This window comes from Toxorhynchites rutilus, chromosome 2 (genome assembly GCF_029784135.1).
Source record: "Toxorhynchites rutilus septentrionalis strain SRP chromosome 2, ASM2978413v1, whole genome shotgun sequence".
Taxonomy (NCBI): Eukaryota; Metazoa; Arthropoda; class Insecta; order Diptera; family Culicidae; genus Toxorhynchites; species Toxorhynchites rutilus.
Genome location: NC_073745.1, coordinates 145294179 through 145315591, shown reverse-complemented (window position 1 = coordinate 145315591; position 21413 = coordinate 145294179). Strand labels below are relative to the sequence as shown.

The following is a 21413-nucleotide window of genomic DNA, read 5'->3' as shown; positions in this document are numbered from 1 at the left end:
TCCTCCCTCCTCTCTTAAGGTGGGGGGTGGGGGGCTGCCATACAAATGAAACACAAATTCCTGCATTACTCGAGAAATAATCAAGCAAAAGAAACGAAATTTGGCATATGGAGGTTTTATGGGGCAAGAAACGTTTCTATGGTAAATAGATACTCCTCCCTCCTCTCTTAAGGTGGGGGGTGGGGGGCTGCCATACAAATGAAACAAAAATTCCTGCATTACTCGAGAAATAATCAAGCAAAAGAAACGAAATTTGGGATGTGAGGGTTTTTGGGTACGAGAAATATTTCTATGATGGTATAACACCCCTCCCTTCTCTGAAATGAAATTGATCATCGTCCGAAAGTGTAAATGGATTTTATTATGATAAAATGCACTCCTATATCGTCTTCTATCTCTATAAATAGAAATGGATCACCGAATGTGTTGATTTCTATCATATTTTCCGTATCAAACATTTATTCCATGTAACGGAGAAACATGTTATTTGTAAGTGGTAGAAAAATCTTGAACGAGAATTGTGTCTGAAAATAATCTGATAGTACTAGGATTTTTACAGTAAAAGGTAATTTTAAAGGGTAGATTAGAAGATTTATCAATGAACAGTTCTTCGATAGGACTCATGAACGTGCGCTTAGTAAGAAAACGTGGATGTGATAACGAAAAATAAATGTTGGGCAGGACGATGTTTGCCGGGTCAGCTAGTAATTAAATAAAATTAAAATATAATATAAAATCGTTCGTCATTTCCAATTATTGGGAAGGGGGTCTTACTTTTGCTGTGTAATTCCGATGAGAAATCTATTCCCTCTCAAGTGTTAATAATCCTGCTCCGGATCAGCGATGATTCCATCTGTCGGGGCTTGGGGAGGAGGTACTATTTGCGCTGGGTATTTCTGGCGTGGAATCGATCCTCTTTTGAGCGTTAATAATTCTTTTCCGGCTAAACGAAGTGCTATAATCATCACTTTATTCGAAAGATGAAATGTCTAAGAGTTATAAATATGCTTGTTACTTCTTGATTGCTAATCCAACGTTAGTCCCACGTCCACCTTGCGGTTATATCACAGATATAACCCACTTATAGTTTTTTTTTTCATAGTATTCTGGATATATTTTTTATGTGAGAAAGGTGTTTTATGACTTTAAGGGGATGAATGAATAATTGAATTCTCCTTTTTTATTCAAAAAACGAAAAATATTAAAAACAAATAGAACAAATTTGTTTTGACTCGATTATATACAGCATTCAATTATATAGAGTAAACAGTGAAATCGAAGACTGTATATAATCGAGTCCGACCTGTATTTTGAATTGATAGCTATATATTCTACATTTTCATTATTCATACACTGATAGCTCCTCTGCACTTGAAGCGGAAACGAAACAAGAAGTCTCTCCTGTGCTAAAACTGGTAGCGCCTTAGGACACGTAAACATCCTTCTTAAAACTCGTTGGTTTCAAGATCACAAGATCAGTTGCTCTATCGCAGTCAAAGTAAACGGACCGTTCTTCGGGTGATTCGCAATCTTTGAAACAATCTGTTCTGTGTATATTTAGGCACAATACGAGTTCTTTATAATTCAAAAAATGAGATTTGTCTTTCTAGCCCTATATATTTGTGTGTCAATAGGTACGTGCGTGATGTATCTTGGTGATTGAATAATTTATTGACTTTCGTTTTTCAGTACCTAGCTATGAGCTTCCCCCCCGTATCCTTGTTCACGGAGGATCTCCAGTAAAACTAGGAGAATTTGGTGTGTTTGTGAGTATTTCATACAGACAAAAAGATTATGTTTGCATGCTTTGGTTGAAAAATTTGGTACTTTGAGGTACCTTGGTACCTTGAGTATATTCTTGAATTTCCTTCAACATTGAATTGAAGGAAATTTGACAAAACGTACACCGCTAATTGTTTTGTTGTTATTGGTAAGTGACAAAACCCTCCCAAAATACAACATCGAAAAAATCATTCTTTGTTACAACACTAGTTGAAAAAAATCGGCGTTTAGCTACAGAGAAAAACATCTTTAATTCAAATTTCATGGATTAGGTGAATTAAACGGGGGGAACCGTGGGCTGCACGGAAAGTGGGGATAAAATGGAAACGCTGTTAATTTAAGAAGTTCTCTACATGTTATTCTTGAACCACAACCACAAGCTCGAGAGATGTATTAGAGCACAACGTTGTTCGTAAAGGTAGGATTAGAGTTCCCGTGAACGTGAACGCGGACAATCACTTTTTTGTTAATAATTCATCAGTCCATATATAAAACGCAAGGAAAACATCTTGAAACGACAGGAAGAAAAATTTTCTAGTTGAAAAACATGTTTAAACACAATTCATATTGAGAAAAATGAATTAATTCAATATTTCACAAACAGTTCTGAATTTCCACCGTGGAATCGAGATGTTGATGAACTCACCATAGTTCACCGACTTCGGTGAACGTGAACGTGAAAACAGTGGTGAGTATAGACGTCAAAATATTTCCACGTTCATGTTCACGTTCGAATGTCCCAAGGCATTCTGAAAATTATTTCACCGTGAACTGTAAAAGGATATGTTTAGCAATTCTCAAGTTTTCAATGAAAATTTTGACATTTATCTGAATTACTTTATTGAAGATGTTTATTTACTTCACGTTCACTGTCGAACTTTTAATATGAACGTGAACGTGAACAAAATCATTCTATTCACCACTATTTTTTTAGTTGTTTGTTCGCAATGTAGTTCACCGTGAAAAGATTGTCCTATTCCACCACCTGTCAAGTTCACGTTCACGGGAACTCTAAACCGGCCTTAAGGCGGTCGAATGGGACACCGTATTCCAGTACACTGCGTACCAGGGCGCAAAAGAGTGTCTTCAGGCAATAAATGTTTCTAAAATCCTGTGTGTTCCGTATCCAAGCACCGAGTATGCTTTGGCTGTTGTAGCTGCTATGTGCTGAGAAAAGTTCACTTTACTATCGAGTAGCACACCGAGGTCCTTAACAACGCTGACTCTAGCGATACTGGTTGTGGACATTTTATAGTCGAATGTTGTTGTAGTTCCATTATTGATACTTGGTTCTATGTAATATAGTTCGTAGTTTATGGTTTCAATTTTTGGAATTCTAAGTACATAAATGATCTTATTAGCGTTATATAGGATGTATGCACTCGCAATATTGAGAATCTCGTTTGGTGAATCCAGACCAACGTTATTATCCTTGATGAAGTTCCTAGCCAGCTGCAGCTCGGCTACTGGGAATGTTGGCCCTCGCTAATGTTACTGCGTCTTCTATTGTTCCTAAATGTTTGATCAGTTCATCTGTATTGAATAACAAACTTACGAAGTTCATTGTATCGATAATTTCGTGGGAGAAACTGGAGATGTTTAATCGAAAGGATCTTCACATATTGAAAATTCTATTCTCGAATTGTCTGTTGATTTGAATTTGTGCATTGTTTTGTTCTATGAAGGAGTTGGTTGTTACATTAATAGTTCGTAAGTCCTCCACGTTAGGACTTCCCATCTCTTCTTCCGTACCGTCTTAGCCAATATTAATTTATTGTATGTTTCAATTAGCTTTTCAACTTCAAGTTTGATTAATGGTCCTAATATATCATCGTTATATGTTCTTTGTCCAACCGTTTGTTGCACTTTCTCTAATGCGGCCTGAATGGCATCCGTATCAATTCTGTATAAAATCCTGAGATGACTACTACTACTCCTTATGTAACTGAGCCTGTCAAAATAAACGAATTTATAAAAAAAAAAATACTACTACTCCTAGCTTTTCCTATCGTTACCACTCCAAGGGGATTTTGAATAAGATCTCGAGCATGTATAAATTTGGAAGTCGCCGTCGCCGATAACATAGTCTGTAATGGAGATGATTCAGTTTCAGTATATTTTGATGTTTGTCTTGTGTGTTTTGATGTTATTGTCTTCGCGGTCTGTTGTTGTACATCTACTAATCTGTATCGGTGGCCGAAAGATTGTTATTTTTCCTTTCCTTTGACCAATATTTGATTTTTATCGATGTTCTCGTATTCATATGTGTTATTCGAATTAGTCTTCTCATTATGTCTAGTTGCTGTTAGTCTGATATTATCTTTTGCAGTTTGTATGTTCTTCTGCTTAGCAAGATTAATCTCGGCGGCATCCAATGATGAACACGTTTCGAAAATAATCTCACGAGGCTTGAGATTAGTCGCACTGTGTCTCGAGTCACTTTTTTATCACTTAAATTCTTTTATTTCTTAATTTGGTTTACATTATGATATAATACTACATTTCAAGTGATCAACCTAGGGTTTTACATCTTTAAGTTGCAATGTCAAGGTCTGTAATGACTTTGATCATACACATTATCCGATTGTTTCATATTCCTTTTGTATAATCATGCCTAAACTTTTATAGTTTTTTCTTACCTTTTTTATACCTAATTCTAGCTTATAAGATACCCTCCCCACATTACTTACATTGTCCCAACTTAAACTTCTTATCTAACTGGAAATAAATATGTCTACCCTGATCCAAAGCCGTTACCTTGAAAGGTAACGACTAGAAAGTCTGGTAGCTAAATCATACAGATTTTGTATTATTTCGTGTATTGAGAGAGCGCTCTGTTCAAATTTCATACAATTATTATTGATAATTACATCCAAGGTTTTAATCCCGGTCATCTAAAGTATCTCCTATTTTCGCGTTCTGGGAGGAGAGTTTAGAATCATACGAAGAATTTTGTTTTGTATGCGTTGAAGTTTTAATTTGTGTGTTGGAGCACAGCACTCCCAAACGGGCATCGCATATGCGATAACTGGAAATATTATTTATTTGTGTACTGCAAGTTTATTTGTTGGAGATAATCGAGAGTATCTATTAATCAGGGGATACATTGACCTGATTAGAATATTGGTTCTTGTGTCTGTTTTGTCAATGTGTGCTCTGAAGGTAAGCTTTCGATCGAAAGTTAGACACAAATACACTTCCGAAGATCATTCAATACTATTGTCATTAAGACTGATTGTCATATTTTGAGGAGGAACAAGCTTGCAAATGAGATCATTATGCCAAACATTATCAAATGCTATTTCAACATTAAGAAGTGCCATGGCAGATGATTTTGAAACTGACTTATTTCGTATGATTCTGTTGTATACTCTACGAAGTTTGTGAATGGTAGAGTGGCCTTTGCGGAATCCAAACTGCTCATCCAAAAATATATTGTGGTCATCTGCAAAAGCAAGAATGCGCGTTAATATATTTTTTCGAATACCTTCGAAACTGATGGGAGGAGGCTAATTGGTCAATAGCCGTTTGAAGGAGAAGGATCTTTTCCGGGTTTTAGTATCGGGATCACTTTTGCCAACTTCCAACTCGAGGGGAAGTAGCCAAGTGGTATATATAAGTTGTTACTAAGATGTTTAAGTATATAGATATAAGTTGTTACTAAGATGTTTCAACTCAATGTTAAATATACTATCGAAGCCGGGGGCTTTCATATTCTTCAACGAGCGTGTAACCGAGATAACCTTTTCAGTCGAGATGATTTCATTCTCTTGAGGTGTATAATGGATATTGTCAATAGCCCTTACAGTATCATTCATCGAAGCTTCAAATGGACTTATAATGTTCTGGCCAAGATTGTGTGAACTAGTGAAATGGTAGCCAATTGCATTAGCCTTTTCGGCATGTGTGATCAATCGTTCTGTATTACCAGATTGAAGAAGAGGAGGAATAGGATTAGACTTGGTCTTGAGAATTTTAGCCAGCCTCCAAAATGGCTTGGAGTTTTACGGAAGTTTACTAATAAATGTGGTTTTGACGAGCCTCAATTTCTGCAGTTTGAATAGAGCTAACTGTTGTTTCGATATCTTCGGGAGATTCAAGAGGCTGATCGAGATCAATGCTGTTGTCGATAATCTGCTGGGAAGCGTTCCACAATACCATTGCCTTTACTATCACTAGCAAAGTGCAAATCGATTCCCTGTTCTCCAAGGAACTCTCTAAAACCTGCACTTCGAAATCCTGTTGCCTGATCGCATGTAATCATCTTAGGCAATCCACAGATTTTGAAGTATTCGGTGATTGTTTCTATCAGCTTTTCTGTGGACTCATTCGATATTTGATATGTCTGAGCGAATTTAGAAAAAAAGAATCTACGAGAGTCAGAAACTTTTGTGGCTCTTTCACGTATACATCAATGAATACCCGAATCTCCCGAAGAATATACGAGAAGTCGTTTGAGATTGGCTTCTCGTATAATCTTCGGGAGATTTCTTTCGTATTTCGCGAATTTGCAATCATCGTAGTTTTTATCAAAGAATTTTATTTTGCTCAGCATGCCGGGGAAGTACACAAACTTCCTTATTCCATCGTAAGTTAGTTTGTAGTTGCGATGGTTGTAGTCAGGGCTCAGCATAGTCATAGTCAACTGAGGATAGTCAGCTGACTATCTGACTTACTATATCCGTATTCAGTTAGAAATTACTTTTGGCTTCTTCACGCAGTTTCTCCGCTAAAACGACTAAATAGTCAGTCGGGCGTTTAGTAGCTTTTTCTCTCAACGACTCGACTATTTCATGTATCACGTATGCATGCATCCGTGGGGGCAAAACGGACATGTTAAGGAGAACTTCAGTTATATCTTTGAAAAATCATGTTTCCCAAAACATTGATGCAGTTTCTTGCAATTCAATATACAGTTTTTCTACCTAATTGGCCAAATATTTTACAAAAGGTGTTTTTTCAATGTTTTTTACCAAAATTAAAACAGACCGAAAAGTACAACATTTTTTTCGATGCGGGTATAATGGACATGTATGCATAATGTAGTAAGGGTAATATGAACAGGTTTGTAGTATATGAAGCGTAGAGGTTTATCGATCACGAGAAGCGAGAAATTGAAAATTAAAAATGTAACTATACAAATCGACCACCTGTCCATATTACCCCCATTGTGTGAAACATAAAGCTGGATACGCAGCTGCAGAGCATTGGTTTGAAGCGATCCAGTGACGACAAATGCGTCTATTTCAATTCTGATGGGAAGATCATCACTGCAGTCTATGTCGATGACCTTACAATATTTTCAAAGGAACCGGAATAGGTCGACGATGTGAAGAAACAGCTATCAGCTAAATTATATATTAATGATCTTGGAGAAGCCAATCAGGTACTAGGCATATGGATCACTCGAAGCGATTGGACAGTTATGTTAGACCAAGAACGACACATCGATGAGTTACTGCAGAGGTTTAACATGGTTGATAGAAAGCCGATCTCGACGCCTACTGAGATGAATCAGCGATTGACGAAAGCAATGGAACTGTAGACAGGGGAAGAGAGGATGTAGAAAGCTCCGTACCGTTAATTAGCACACTCTGTCAAACTTCTATAAGACCAGGATATGATCTTGCTGATTTCGCCGCAATTTATTTATTGTCGTCAATCAAAATTGTAGACCGATACATTCTTAATACTGCTTTAAACTGTTTACTTAAAACTAAAAAAACTAAAGAGAGCTGGCTACATAATTTACCGTTCAATTCAAAAGAGGATTTTAACAAGTTACATAATCAAAAACATTATTTATTTATTTATTTATTTCGTCAAACCAGCGTAGACTGAATATACTGCCCAAATATATAATTTATGATATAGTTCTCTATAACATAGACATGATAGTCATAGATTTCGGAAACAATTTTTGGAAAGTTTGAGCTATGACATAATAGAAGCTATGTAGTAGAAAACTATCATTTAGTACTATAACCAAGAGTTTTTCTTTGGTTTACACACGAATAATTTTTGATTTTCTGTATTGTTTGGTTGGCAGCCATAAGTAAATCAACCTATTTTTGTGAGTGTCATTACAGAAATACTTTTATCAGAACATAAACACATAAATTTTAAACAGAAGAAGAAAAAAATTGCGGCGGTCCTGACGTACATACTTCTCAAAAGACAAGCTCAGAAAACCCATAGATCAGTGATTTTCAACCGGTGGGGAATTCCCCCCTAGTGGGGAATTTGGCCATTAAAAGGGGGGAATTGTGGAAGGGAATATTGCACATTTGTTCGCTTTGAAGATGACAATGATTACCAAAAATTGCCACAAAATTTTATTGGATACGCTAAAATTTGCGATCCTCGGCAAACTTTTCCAAATCTGAAATGTAATGTTCAATTGGACAACTTCGCAATGTTTGAAAGACTTTCGTCAGTGAGTGTGAAATATGAACGACAGACAACGAAACAATACAGAAGACCATATAAAAGGAAATTGTACAACATTTGTCAAGACTTTTTACAACAAGTTAAACTTGAAACATGTTTTCCTTATATCAAAGAATAAATTTAAACATTGATTGAAATGCCTTCCGACTGGCAGTGACGAAAATTTTGGATCATTTTTAGAACAAACTCATCGATCTACAAATGATCGGAAATGATAAGCGGAAAAGGCGTTACGAGTGTTGATGTCTTTTACGTAGAATTTATGTGAATCTGGATTTCCTACAATGCTGCTGATGGGAACAAAACCGTAACAGAGTGGATATCGAAGACATGAGGTGTGCTTTTGGACGCTTTCAAGAATTACGATGTTGGCGGAAAACGTTCAGGCGCAGGTGTCATACTGACTTGTCCAGCTTTATATACCTTTTTTGTAATCAGATACAAGTATAAAATTTAATTTGTTACGAATATATCTTCCTCCTCATTCTGATAATCATTGTTTTTGGGTGTATCATTCTGAAACAGAAACAAGATTTTAAGGTTTTTTTTTTAATTTGGATCAATGATTCAGGGGAGTTTTGAAGACGTTTGAAAAGTCTGGATAAGTGATAATGTGCTATTGGTAACATCAATGATTGCTCTTTCAGCACTAGAACAGTTTAAAGAAAAATACTTCAATGTAATTACTGCGAAACTGATATCCCGAGAAGAAATGGAAAGCGATTTGAATATTTCTCTTGATATTATATAGGTTGCTATCGATTCTGTCCTAGTAATAGTTTAAAGATAAAAAAAGAGAGCAAAAAATCCTGCTACGACATCATATTGATCGACTGATGCTGTACAAATAAACGAGTTAACATTTTAAAAAATCGAATTGATAACTCATTTTTCCAACAGACTCACATTTTTCTCACAGACTCACAGAGCACTCAATTGGATATCTGTTGAGCACAAAATAAATCCTCTTCATGGTGTTGTCATATGCTACGTAATTGAAAATCGAAGTTTCTCAACACGTTCTATATTTAAATCCGAAATAAAGTTGTCTACCCTACTCACCAGTGATCCCGATCCCGATTTTCCTCGGACGAGAGACTGAAATGCTGAAAAATATAGCCATTTGGATATATACAACTCGCTGCCACCAGCACCGCTCTTTCCACCTTTGCGCACTTTAGTACACTCTCCTAAAATCAGTTAAGGTCATTGAACATTAAAAAAACGTAATCAATTTTATATTTTCTAATTTTTTTTTCCAAAATATATATTTTATTAAGGCTCATATGGCGTCAGCCTAACGGGGCCGGGAGTTCAATATTTCGACAATGTTTGCTTACAACTATGTTAGTAATATTTAACCGATTACTCGCGGTTGACTCGAGGTTAGTATTACAAGTGTTCTCATAATTGGTATGTCGCAGTCTTCGATGCTCTGTACGTGTGCCCGACACGGGATACTTCCTATTGGGATGCGCTGACCATTAATCAGCAACGCCCCCCTAGTCTGTACCCCATATCTAGCGTGGTGCGTCTTTCTCGACTCGAGGAATCCAGGATAGAATGGTCACTAGCCGGCGCAATCATCAGCTCGTGTAGAGTTGTCATAAGCGGTACAACCTTTGGCTCTTGTTGAATGATCAGTGGACTGCACAACCTTTGGCCCGTGTATCTGTAAAGAGTGTGTGTATGTATTGCCGCGACTAAGTAAAAGTTTATCGTTTGGATAGGAGGGATATGAAACGGGGACACAACGAAGGAAACATCATTAAACGTTGACATCGGCGTTTCTGAGGAACAGGTATAGATGAAGCAGAAGATCAGGATCCCGGCTACCTAAGATATCCCGGACGGGGATATCCGATTGTCTGCCTTGTGCTCTCAGTGCTCTAGAGAGCTGAGAACGAGCAGCATGGAACCGGATACACGACCAGACAACATGCTCGATGTCGTGGTAGCCATCGCCACAATCACAAAGATTGTTTGCTGCGAGCCCAATGCGATAGAGATGCGCGTTTAGGTTGTAGTGATTGGACATAAGCCGAGATATCACGCGAATGAAATTACGACCTACATTCAATCCCTTGAACCATGCACTCGTCGAGACCTTAGGGATAATCGTGTGTAACCAACGACCGAACTCATCACCACTCCACATGCGCTGCCAACTTACGAGCGTATACTGACGAGGAATGTGGAAAAATTCATTATAAGCAATTTGCCTTTCAAAAAGTGTGCCTTCTGAAGCGCCCACCTTAGCTAGCGAGTCCGCTTTCTCATTCGAATCGGAATCGAGCAATGAGAGGGAACCCATGCTAAGGTAATCTTGAATAATTTTTCGACCAAAACACTCAATAGATGTCTTATTCTTGTTAGGAAATAAGATGAGCGTTTATCAACCTTCATTGAGCGTATTGCCTCTATTGAGCTGAGATTGTCTGAAAAAATAAAATAGTGGTCGATGGGCAATGTTTCAATGATCCCTAATGCGTAATATATCGCACCCAGTTCAGCGATATGCACGAAACAAGGATCTTTGAGATTGAAAGAGGCACTGGAATTTTCATTGAAGATGCCGAAGCCAGTGGACCCGTTTATGAATGAACCGTCAGTAAAGAACATTTTATCAGATCTAACTTTCCCATATTCTGCCGAAAATATCGGCGGAATATAATCGGAGCGTAGATGATCTGGGATTCCATGGATTTTTTTTCGCATGGACAGATCAAAAATTACAGAGGAATTGCAGAAGTAAGGGAAGCAAACTTGGTTGGAGATGCCTGGTGAAGGGTGCACGTCGTGTGTAAGGTACTCATGGTATAAAGACATAAAACTTGACTGAGGAGTCAGTTGGAGTAGATTTTCGAAGTTATCAATTACCAATGGATTCATGATCTTGCAACGGATGAGAAATCTGTAGGATAATTCTGTGAACCGAAGAGTAAGCGGGGGTACTCCTGCCAAAACTTCGAGACTCATCGTATGTGTCGAATGCAAACACCCCATGGCTATACGCAGGCAACGATATTGTATTCTCTCCAGCTTGAGAATATGAATCCTGGCAGCTGATCGGAAGCAAAAACTGCCATATTCTAACACTGATAATATCGTTGTTTTGTACAACTGAATGAGGTCTCCTGGATGGGCACCCCACCATGTTCCGGTAATTGTTTGGAGAAAATTGATTCTTTGCTGGCATTTTTGTTTCAAATACGTAATGTGTCTCCCCCAGGTACACTTAGAATCAAAATATACACCCAGGTATTTGAAAAACATAGAGTGTTGGATCGTTTTGCCGGATAAGTGAAGCTGGAATTGGGCGGGTTCGTGCTTCCTAGAAAAAACGACCATTTCAGTTTTCTCCGTAGAGAATTCGATACCCAGCTTGAGGGCCCACGTGAACAGATTGTTCAGGGTATCTTGCAACGACTTTTGCAGAACGACGGGATTAGTACCCGTGATGGAAATAACTCCATCGTCTGCAAGTTGTCTCAGCGTGCAGTCTCTAGTTAGACAATCATCCATATCATTGACGTAAAAACTGTACAAGAGGGGGCTTAGGCAGGAGCCTTGTGGTAGGCCCATAAAACTGTAACGAGAAGATTTCGAGCTGCCATGAGAGAAAATCATGTGCTTTTCTGACAGTAAATTGTACAGGAAATTGTTAAGAATTGGTGAAAGTCCACGATTATGAAGCTTCTCTGAGAGAATTTCCATGGAAACTGAATCAAATGCCCCTTTGATATCGAGAAAAACGGAAGCCATTTGTTCTTTGCGAGCAAATGCGATTTGGATTTCAGAAGATAGCAGCGCGAGACAATTATTTGTCCCTCTACCTCGGCGGAAGCCAAACTGCGTATTTGACAGCAAATTGTTTGTTTAAACCCACTTGTCCAAACGAAGTAGAATCATTTTCTCTAACAATTTACGAATACAGGATAACATTGCAATCGGCCTATACGAGTTGTGATCGCTAGCCGGCTTGTTGGGTTTCCGTATGGCTATCACTCTCACTTGTCTCCAGTCATGCGGGACAATATTCAGCTCCAGAAACTTGTTCAACAAGTTCAGCAAACGCTGTTTTGCCAAGTCGGGAAGATTCTTCAACAAGTTGAATTTAATCTTGTCCGACCCCGGAGCTGAATTGTTACATGAGAGAAGGGCAATTGAGAATTCCACCATCGAAAAATTCTCATAATCGCTTTGAAGTGGAATGTCGCGTACGACGTTTTGTGCAGGAACGGAATCGGGGCAAACCTTCCTTGCAAAGTTAAAAATCCAACGGTCAGAGTATTCCTCACTTTCGTTTGTATGGTTCCAGCCACGCATTTTCCTAGCCGTATTCCAAAGAGTGCTCATAGCGGTCTCCCTTGACAAACCATTGACGAACTTCCGCCAATATCCACGCTTTTTTGCTTTAATCAAACCTTTTAGTTTGGCTTCTAGAGCATGGTACTTTAGAAACCATTCCACTAATCCAGTTTTCCTGAATTTTTTGAAAGCGGATGATTTTTCAAGGTAGACCTTTGAACACTCCTTGTCCCACCAAAGTGATGGAGGACGACGTCGGAAAGTGGTAGCCGGTACACGTTTCTTTTGAGCTTGAAGTGCGCTTTCGTAAATCAAACTCGATATAAAGTTATACTCTTCGAGTGGAGGAAGTTCATGCATTGAAACAATTGCTTCAGATATTATTTCCGCAAATGTTCTCCAGTCAATATTCTTCGTGAGGTCATACGAAATATTGACTGACTCACGAGAGCTTGATTCATTAGCGATCGATAAAATTATTGGTAGGTGATCACTACCGTGGGGATCTTGGATTACCTTCCACATGCAATCCAGGGATAACGAAGAAGAGCATAGAGATATGTCTAGCATGCTTGCCCGTGCAGGAGGGTTGGCTATTCTGGTTGCTTCCCCAGTATTCAAAACTGTCAATTTGAAGTTGTCGCACAGATCATAAATCAAAGTTGAAGCACGGTTGTCATCGTAGAGTGATCCCCATGCTGTTCCATGGGAGTTAAAATCACCTAAGATTACCCGCGGCTCCGGCATTGCCTCGATAGTATCAAAGAACTGATGGCGGCCTACCGTAGTTCTGGGAGGGATATATATCGAAGCAATGCAGAGGTCTTTGCCATTGATTTGTGTCTGGCAAGCAACAACTTCAATGCCTGTCAATGATGGGAGAGTGACTCTATAGAAGGAGTGACATTTTTTAATCCCCAATAGTACGCCACCAAACGAGTCATTTCGATCGAGGCGAATAATGTTGAAATCGTGGAAATTCAGCTCATCGGCTGAAGAAAGCCATGTTTCACAGAGAGAAAATACATCACAGTTAGAGCTGTGAACTAAAAATTTAAACTGATCTAGTTTAGGAATAATGCTTCTGCAATTCCACTGTATTACAGTGGTCAAATCCTTGACCTCTTGCACTGAATCAGGCATCGAGGGAAATGAACGCTGCCAAAAAACCACATTTTTTTTTCAAAAATGTTCTCACAATCGGAAGCAAACATAATACTATGCTTTTAAGAGGGTCGTTTATATTTAAAGCATTTAAAATGTTGTCCACCAGGTCAGAAAGCGCAAGCAAACCAGATTGTGGCTGTTGCCTCGACCGCGAAAATGGAACAGACGGGGTGGGTGCTGCTCCGGGAAGTGCTGAGGACCCCTGGTGCGTAGAAGAACCGCTTAAACCAGGAGGTACTTGCTTCGGTCTATTCTCAGCACGTTCGATTCGAGTTTTCATTCCAACTTGGGAAGTTTCGGTTTTTTTTTCTGGGGAGTGAAGGAAAAGAAGTAATTTTTCTTTTCCTGATGGCACCCTGCGATGTACCGGAACTTCCTGCATTGGGAGCGTCAGCAACAGGCTCGTCGTTCTGCAGAATGGAGTAGGGATTGTCCTGAGTCGTAGGAACGGGACTCTTAAGCATTTCTGCATAAGTCCGCTTGGAACGTTCTTTTAAGGAACGCTTGATTTTTTCCCCTCGTTGTATGTACACCGGGCATTGAGTAAGATCATGAGGAGTCCCGCCGCAATGAAGACACTTGCGCTCTTTCGGGCAAGGATTCTCATCATGGCTCTCTCCACAATCTGCGCAACGTTTTTTGTTGCAACAATAGGCGGCCGTTGTTGCAACAATAGGCGGCCGTGACATATATTTTCTAATGATGATTTTACCTGAAAACTGCACCTTTAAACAGTTTATGGTTTTATGGTTTGGATAGTTAGCAGCTATGACATGAAAACTAGTACTAGAGAGTACACATGATAAAATTATTTTCTCTATGTTATAGCTATTACTATTACTTGCAAACAAGGATGGAAAACAAGGGAGCATGATGTGATTTACGATTAATCGCAAACTACACAGATCGCAATCTGTGCAAACTGCGACTAACTATTAATCCTCACCCATCATAACCAAATGATTTTCTCTTGGTAACTCTGAGTTGACCAAAGCATTGCTAGACTGAAACTAGTTCAAATAATTGAGTTACTCTCCTTCCTCGTTTTGTTTTCAACTCCTAACAAGAATTTGCTCCATGGGAATGAGTGTCTCTATGACGTACGATTTTCGCTCTCTTGTCCGGGCGTTCAATTTTCCTTTCAGAGTGCGTTTACTTCGATGAAACTGGGTAAAATAAAAAATGCGCTACAGCAGATAGGACGGCTTTAATGTTTCACAGAGGATTTCTCAGATGGTGTTTAAATTAATCAAGAGACTACAAACAATAATCCCCCTCAAATCACTAACTTTATGAGTTAATGTAAATGCGTTATTGGCCAAGGCCATTACGACATCGAACACGTGGTCTTGCGAGATATATTTTTCCGCCTGCCCAAATACAGACCACTTTTTTCGGGGCCGAGTAAACTGGTGTCTAGAAAAGACCTTGATTACCTTGAATTAATCAAAAAACATAAATTAGCGCAAATATGTCAACATGTGCTTTTTTTTGTTTAAGCACGTAAATATTTGCTCATATTTTTTTGGATTGTGGCACTCTACATAATTTGTATGCAGATAGACTATCCACAGTTTGTGGGGGGATGGAATACTCATACAACTCAAATGGATAATGATTATCTGCTATCACAAAGCTGAGAAATTTTTTGACGTTTTGTTTTACTATTGATTCATTCAAAAAAAAGCTTTATTTTTAAATGTTTTCTTATCCTGAGACTGGCTCACCATATTGCACTGCTACTAAAACCGTAGGCTAACTTCAAGGATATTTTTTATTCATTTTCGGCGAATAATCAATAGAGTGCCGTGTTATGAAACATTATAATAATAGCAAAAACAATATTACGATCATAAGGTGTTGGACAGGTTATTCCAGACGACATTGAAATATATTCCATCTGAACATCTTGAGAAAGGTTAATGACCTTCAAAGGATAAATTTATCTTGGGCACATTGAATTGATGTTCATGACTTCCAGTCGGACGTTTATTCGCTCTGATAGTAATTGTGTGGTCCTCACAAAGCATATATTCCAATGCCGTCAGTTCACTGAAATTATTCGCATACCGTTTGATGATAAGGTAGGATGTTGATAATCATTTGCTGCGATACCTATTGTTCCAACAGTATTTTCCGTTGTTTTAGTTGTTTTGATCAATAAATCACGGAGAGAGAAGAAAGACAAATGTATTTGCATTTGCATTTCGCCAAGAAAATGTTGGTATCAGAGCAATTGCTCGTCGGATTGGACGATCCCATCAAGTAGTGCTCAATTATTTGGCGAATCCTCAAGGATACGGTAAGAAGGAGAAAGCTCCACATAAATCGAAGCTCTCTGATCGGGATAAGCGGGAAATAGCTAGAACAGCTTCGAATACCTCAAAATCGCTTATGCAAATAAAGCAATATTTCAATTCAAATATTACTCGGGTGACAATCCGTCAAATTTTGGTGAACAATCCTCACATAAAGATGGCTTATAAGGTTAAAGCTACTCATCCTACACCATCTCACATAGGAAGACGTCTGAGTTTTGCCAAAGCTCACATGAACCGACAGAGGGACATGGTATGTTGTGACAGAGAATGTTTCCAAAAGAATACATTTTGCTATATACCATAACGAAAAGTTCATCAATGTATAGGTTATCTTCACTGACGAAAGAAATTTTTATTTGGATGGTCCTGATTGTTTCAACGGGTGCTGGCGTGATTTACGGAAGAAGGAACAGTATTTTTCAACTAGGAATTTTAGTAGAGGCTCATGCATGCTTTGGGCGAGATTCTGTGCAACCGGAAAGCTCAAGATTGCTTTCACATCTATAATTACATTGCGTGGATATCGTCACGAAGAATTCACATTCCAGCGAAACAATGATACTATTCATATCAGCAAGGAAACTAGACACTGGATAAAGGACCAAAAACTTATTTTTTTTTTGTTGATAATCTTAAGGGGATCCTTGTACGTAGAATTTACACTGGGGGAGAACGGTACACCACGATTGAAGGGCTCTAGCTAGATTGAAGAGAATCTAGCAATTTCGGAAATATGAACAAGTATCGAGAAATCCATAGTCTAAATTCCAGGTGAAGGGTAATACACTATGGAAACTTGAAAAAATAAAATTTAAAAAAATCTGGCCTAAAATGTTCCCTGGGATATATACTTTACTGTAGTTTTGTCCCAGGTTAGCCCGATCCTCCGTTTCGAAGTTACAAACCAATTAGTGGACCGGAGTGCAACAATTTTTGCAAAAAATCGGACAAGGAACGAATTTAACGTGCAGAAATGCGGATTTCAGAAGCAGCAAGAGAAGCCCGCAAGTTCAATTTGGCAACAAAAAAGCGACAGGAAGATAACCTATTAAGCGTTGATGGACAGTTTTATGGTCCAGGGATTGCAGACTGAAGATACGATGTAAAATAAACGAAATAAATGTATCCAAAATTAAAAACGTGTTTTTCTCGAAACCATGTTCTGCAAACTGGTGGGAGTTCAATATTTCGAAAAAATCCTACGTACAATGATAGGAAATATATCTAAGATTACGTGAAAAAGAGTGGTTGAAATTGGTACAACAGAAAAACTTGTAGAACTCCACCAATTTACATGGTTTTGCTACAAGAATTCAACAAACTGGTTGCGGCTATTCAGGGGACAGTCCAATTGATACTAATATTTTGTTTGTTTGTTAAGTAATATATACCTAATAAAACTGTGATATCAAATTGATCATAGTACTTCAGTTTCTCTTTGAAAAAACGCGAAAATCACATACTTTTTATGATGTTCATAGTGCGCTACCCCCTTAAGGGTGAATATTAACAGTGTAGTCGATGAGTTTAATTAAATTGAATTTGCATTGTAATGTAAACCTTCCCTATATACAATAAACGTGTAATTTCTTTCTTAATATTGACAACCGAATCGAGCAAACGTGTTTTTGTTTTCTCTGCAATTTCCCATCATTTGCAATGCCGATTTCATCTTGCTTTTGATTGCTATTGCGAATCGACCAATCAGAACGCGTGGTTTCCATTGAGATAATGCTTGTGATTTTTATATTGTTTCATGATTAGTTTCATAAAATATATTATTTCATTCGTTTGCATGCGAAACTTACGTAAATCTATCAGAAAATGACTGAGCAATAAGCGTTTGAAATTGCACATTTGTCACTACACTGCGTTTTGCAACTATAGAACCACTCATTTTTTCTGTTTTTCAGAGATATGTAAGAAATCGGTTTAATTGAAGTATACAGTGTATGATAAGACAACTATCTTCAATTGAAAGACTAGCCATTTGAACTTTATGGTGCTTTATGGTGATTTTTCTACACATCCTAAATTTACATTTAGATACCGTTCAGATGTGTAGAGATGGTGTTCAGGCAAAAAACAAAAATTCCAGTGTTTCATAACCATAAAACCAGATGGAAAAACTCTCACTCCTTTACAAAATTAACGTCAATTTCACATGAATTACAATGAGTTTCTGATTTATAGGTCATCTTTAGTTCTCAATCATGCCATGACTCTCCGGATCTCTTGAATTGATGCCAAATTACCTTATTATCACATTGTTTTCGTGTAAAAATAGCAGTTAATGATTCTGAAGTACTTTTTTGCATTTCTGACTGTTCATTCGTGATGATGGTAAATTACCTAAACCAGGCCTTTTTGAGTGAATTCTCCCCAAACCATAAAAATCTCATCTTCAAAGCTGCGGATCCAAAAACTAATGTGGAAGCTAATGCCATGGGCTTCACTATTTCAGGAGAACTTCCCTGATTAAAAGAAATCCAACTTGAATAGAATTTCATACTATAAGGACAAAGTCAACTCGACGAGATGAACGAGATTACGAGAGAAATGGTTATCTCAGCCGGGAGTCAACTGAAAAGTTCGAGGGGTTCCGGTCCTGATGGTATTCCGTCCTTGGTCCTGAAACGCTGCTTGATTGCTCTAGCAACACCTCTAGCCAATACTTTCAATCTCTCCCTGAGGTCGGGTGACTTCCCATCCTGCTGGAAGGAATCTTACGTTTTTCCGATTCACAAAAAGGGTTGCAAAAGGACTGTATCGAACTATCGTGGAAAAGCCGCTTTAAGTGCTACGTCGAAGCTTCTCGAGCTAATTATTATCGAAGAATTGGTTCAAAACTTCGCCCACTTCGATGGACCAGCATGGTTCCATGTCCAAACGCTCAACGACTACCAATTTAGTGAAGTTTACCTCCTACATCATCCGTGAAATTGAGCAAGGCCATCAAGTAAATGCTATATATACAGACCTCTCTGCAGCATTCGATAAAATGAATCACGACATTGCTTTGGCTAAGTATGACAGGTTAGGTGTTCAGAACGACCTGCTTACTTGGCTTTCTTCTTATTTGACTGGTCGAAGCATGTCTGTTAAAATTGCGGACTATGTTGCTCCTTCCTTCCCCGTGATATCTGGCGTTCCTCAAGGCTCCTCATTCTGAAATGCCACAAGTCGGCGTACGCCGACGACCTCAAGTTGTATCTCGTGATACGGAAACCAAGCAATGCTGTTTTTCTACGGCTGCAATTAAAAGCTTTCGCCGAGTGGTGCCAACTAAACCGCATGTCACTCAATGCATCGAAATGCTCTATAATTTCATTCGGCAGACAACGTGCATTGATTCAACACAACTATGTTCTATCGGGGATAAGCTTGAAACGGGAATCGACGGTCAAGGATCTTGGATTACTACTTGATTCCAAGCTTACATTCAAGGACCACGTCGCCTACGTGGTGTCGAAAGCTTCATCCAATCCGGGTTCATGTTCCGCTTCGCCAAAGAATTCAAGGATATATATTGCCTTAAGGCTTTGTACTGTTCTTTGGTTCGACCAATACTAGAATCAGTGCCGAAAATATTCACGTTCACGACATTCAAATACGGCGAATTTCAACTTACCTTGTATTGATGATCTACTGTTCAAGCGAAAGTCGATAAATATGAAACAACACTATTGATGAACACGAGTGGGATGAATATCCCCATCAACATGCCATGAAGTTCATTTTTCATTTGCATCTTTATTTCCGTCATGATATTCGAAACGTCGAACTTGAAGATCACTGCGTGTTAGTGAGAATCAAAGCGTAAAATTCAACGTCAACCAATTGAGTGTTAAATCGTTTAATGGTAAGAGAAGGCATAAAATTTTTGTTTTTGGTGACTTCGGCATTGCAATGTTTAGTATAACTCTTTGACTATGTTTTATGAATCTACTTCCGATCGTTCGGAAACGACATACACCCCCAATCAAATGGTCAATGGGTGAAAATAATAGCCGAACGGAAAATGAACCTAATCTTGTTTTGATTTCCGGTTTAATGATATTCAACCGCTTACCGCCGCACAACGGTCAACGCTCAATGAAACCCATAATGTTTCCTTTTCCGGATACCTGTTCCTTTCATTTTTTCTGAATATGTTAATAAAACACGTTCTCAATAAATTCACTGCATGCGATGAAGATCAATTTGGCTTTCGTGATAATCATCTGAAATTATCGACAGTAAGGAAAGTGCCTGAATGCAGGCTTTTAGAAATTCATTCGTGCTGTTTTCGTTTAATATACTGCGCAAAGTTCACGCGTCTCGACTCTTGTGTTATACTCATTAGGACAGATATAATGTTGAGTATCAACAGAAAAGAATTCATCCGACACTGGGAAAAAGTTAATTCCTCCATTCGTGAATAAATTTTGATAATTTGTGGCACTGACTAGAATATTCGGCTGTAATGTGGTGCCCATACTACCAAAACAAGGTGAACCGCATCGAAGCAATCCAACGAAAGTTTATCCGTTTCGCTCTGGGGCATCTTCCTTGGAATGACGTCCACATCTTTCCCAGCTACAAAAGTCGTTGCATGTTAATACACTTGGAATCACTTGAGGCGAGACGTAACATCACGATGGCATGCTTCATTGGTGACCTGCTTCAAGGTAACATCGACTGTACTTCGCTGTTAAGCTGTCTTAACATAAACATCCGCCGCCGTAATTTACGCTCTCATGTTTTCTTATGAGTCCATCCCTCGCGAACAAATTATGGATTTAACGAGTCCATGCGAAGGATGTGCCGTGTCTTCAACAGATACTACGATGTGTTTGACTTTAATGTTTCACGTTGTAGGAATAAGAGTTGTTTCCGTAGAGTTTTTAATTAATATGTGTAGTGTCGTAATTTTTGGGATAATTACTGTACCTGTTGGCAAATAAATAAATATAATAGGAGCTTCAGATTCTGGAATGGTCAGCTTGTTTAGCAGTACAAAACCCTATTAAGAACTTATGAGGAGTGATCGTACGCATAATAGGTGTAGCTTAAAAGCAGTATGAGTGTTTTGAAGAGCTTAAACGAGAAGTATCCTCTGCGTAGAATGAAATACACACTACAACATGGCGGAGCTTGGTCGAAACCACCCCGAATGGGTTATTTGAACTGATTAAGAACCAAAGATGACCTACGAATTAAAGGGTGTGTCACATCAAATTGCATCACGGAAAAAACGCTGTAGAAATTCGCCCAGTAGACCGATCCTTTTGAAAATTTTAGACAGTAAAATAAAAACTATTAAGCAACTTTTGGCATTTTCTTTTTATTCATACTTCGAGCCCAAGCCCGTATGCTCGCACCTTCCTCTTTACCCCGTCC

General features: G+C 38.5%; 1 protein-coding gene across 1 annotated transcript in view; it reads left to right on the top strand.

Moving 5' to 3' along the window:
* Positions 1 to 1493: 1493 nt before the first annotated feature.
* LOC129768518 (acetylcholine receptor-like protein cup-4) overlaps positions 1494 to 21413 on the top strand; it is a 71539-nt gene continuing 51619 nt past the window's right edge. The window contains exons 1-2 of the mRNA XM_055770227.1: positions 1494 to 1634; positions 1690 to 1766. Coding sequence (XP_055626202.1) covers positions 1592 to 1634; positions 1690 to 1766 — 120 coding nt within the window. The 5' untranslated portion in view covers positions 1494 to 1591. The remainder of the gene's footprint in view (positions 1635 to 1689; positions 1767 to 21413) is intronic.